At 44.5% G+C, this 1,727-nt stretch overlaps 1 protein-coding gene across 1 annotated transcript in view; it reads left to right on the top strand.

Annotated features, from left to right (window-relative positions):
* Positions 1–1,727, top strand: part of LOC106815992 (latrophilin-3-like) — a 36,391-nt gene that overhangs the window by 23,942 nt on the left and 10,722 nt on the right. The window contains exons 17-19 of the mRNA XM_014820523.1: positions 119–248; positions 613–719; positions 1,149–1,270. Of these exons, the coding sequence (XP_014676009.1) occupies positions 119–248; positions 613–719; positions 1,149–1,270 (359 nt within the window). The remainder of the gene's footprint in view (positions 1–118; positions 249–612; positions 720–1,148; positions 1,271–1,727) is intronic.

Below are 1,727 nucleotides of genomic sequence, written 5' to 3' on the forward strand. Positions count from 1 at the left end.
ACGCTGTCATACGTCACACGCTGTCATACGTCACACGCTGTCATACGTCACACGTCGCACGTCTCACGATGTTGCTTGTCACATGTTGTCGCATGTCACATGTTGTCGTATCTCGCAGGTTGTCGTATGGTTTCTGGGATACGGAGGGCTGCAGAAGCATCACTAGTACGGCTAATGCGACGGTGTGCGCATGCTCACATCTCACCAGCTTCGCCGTGCTCATGGATATCAGTGGGAGCAGCGGTAACGTGAGTGCTAATAATATAATATAATATAACATATAATCATACTATAATATAAAATATATACAAAATAATTAAAAAGAAGAAGAAGAATATATGTATATATCAAATAATTTAATATATATAAAATCATATAATATGAGATTAGTGTAGACACTTTTCCCAATCGTCGCGGTGGTCTGCTTCAAGTAGCGACATCTAGCGTGCGAATACTCATTCATTAGCGCACTGCTCTTAATTACGTTCATTCCGTGTATGCTTATTAATAACCATCGGACGCTCTAAGCAGATCTGATTCATTCGTGTATCATAAATATACAGGGAAGTTCCCACGTCATTAGTATTTATTGAAATAAATGTATATTTGCAGATACTTGACAAGGTACATCAAGTGGCATTGGATGTGATAACATACATTGGTTGCATCGTGTCTATCATATGTCTAGCCTTGGCTATCTTTACGTTCAGCTATTTTAGGTAAGCGTACAATTTAGCGTACGGGGTTTGCCTTTGAAGTGTTTACTGGGTCGATCCATGACTAAAATAGAACCAGCACTTATGTGTAGTTCTCGTGTTGAGAACAGCAATTCTGTGCCAGCTTTAGGTTTTCAATGTGGGCGCGTTTACTTTCGTTTGTATACAGTTTCGCCTTATCGACGATAAATGTGTGAACGCGTGCGTGCGTGTCTGTGTGCGTATGCACGTGTGTGCGCGCTCGCGGGTGTGCGTGCGTGTGTACGTGTGCATGAGCAAAACTAGACATTTCACACCAAAAACCCAGAGCAACTGTGATCGAATTAACCACATCTGCTATATACTGTCAGTCGAATCCATAATGTTATACTTTATAATACTTTATGCTTTACTATGCAGTCTTCGTAATAACCGTCTCTTGTTGTATTCAAGGCAGCTATGGTGTGATCGTAACACCATACATCGTAACTTGTGCATCAGCCTCCTTGCCGCTGAGCTTCTATTCATTATCGGAATCGACCAAACTATCAACAAGGTGAGAGAAAATGTAACGCGTTTGCAGAAATTTCATACTACTGCAAGGACGAACTCTGTCTGTCTGTTTGTCTGTCTGTCTGTCTGTCTGTCTGTCTGTCTGTCTGTCTGTCTGTATGTCTGTCTGTCTGTCTGTCTGTCTGTCTGTCTGTCTGTTTGTCTGTCTGTCTGTCTGTCTGTCTGTCTGTCTGGCTGCTATGCATTCCGCCGTTTATTGGTTTAGGTTGCCCAAACTGTTAGAATGCCATACTGTTGGGTGGTCGCCAGTAGGGGCGCCTAAGCACATGTATTTTGTTATAGTGTCCTGTACGCGCGTACGCACGGACGCATGCACACGCGTACACACACGCACGCACGCACGTACACGCGCACACGCACGCACGCACACGCGCGTACGCACACACACGTACACACACACACGCACACGCACACACACACGCACGCACGCACGCACACACACGCACGCACGCACGCACA

The sequence above is a fragment of the Priapulus caudatus genome, unplaced genomic scaffold (assembly GCF_000485595.1).
Source record: "Priapulus caudatus unplaced genomic scaffold, Priapulus_caudatus-5.0.1 Scaffold1255, whole genome shotgun sequence".
NCBI classification, from domain to species: domain Eukaryota; kingdom Metazoa; phylum Priapulida; class Priapulimorpha; order Priapulimorphida; family Priapulidae; genus Priapulus; species Priapulus caudatus.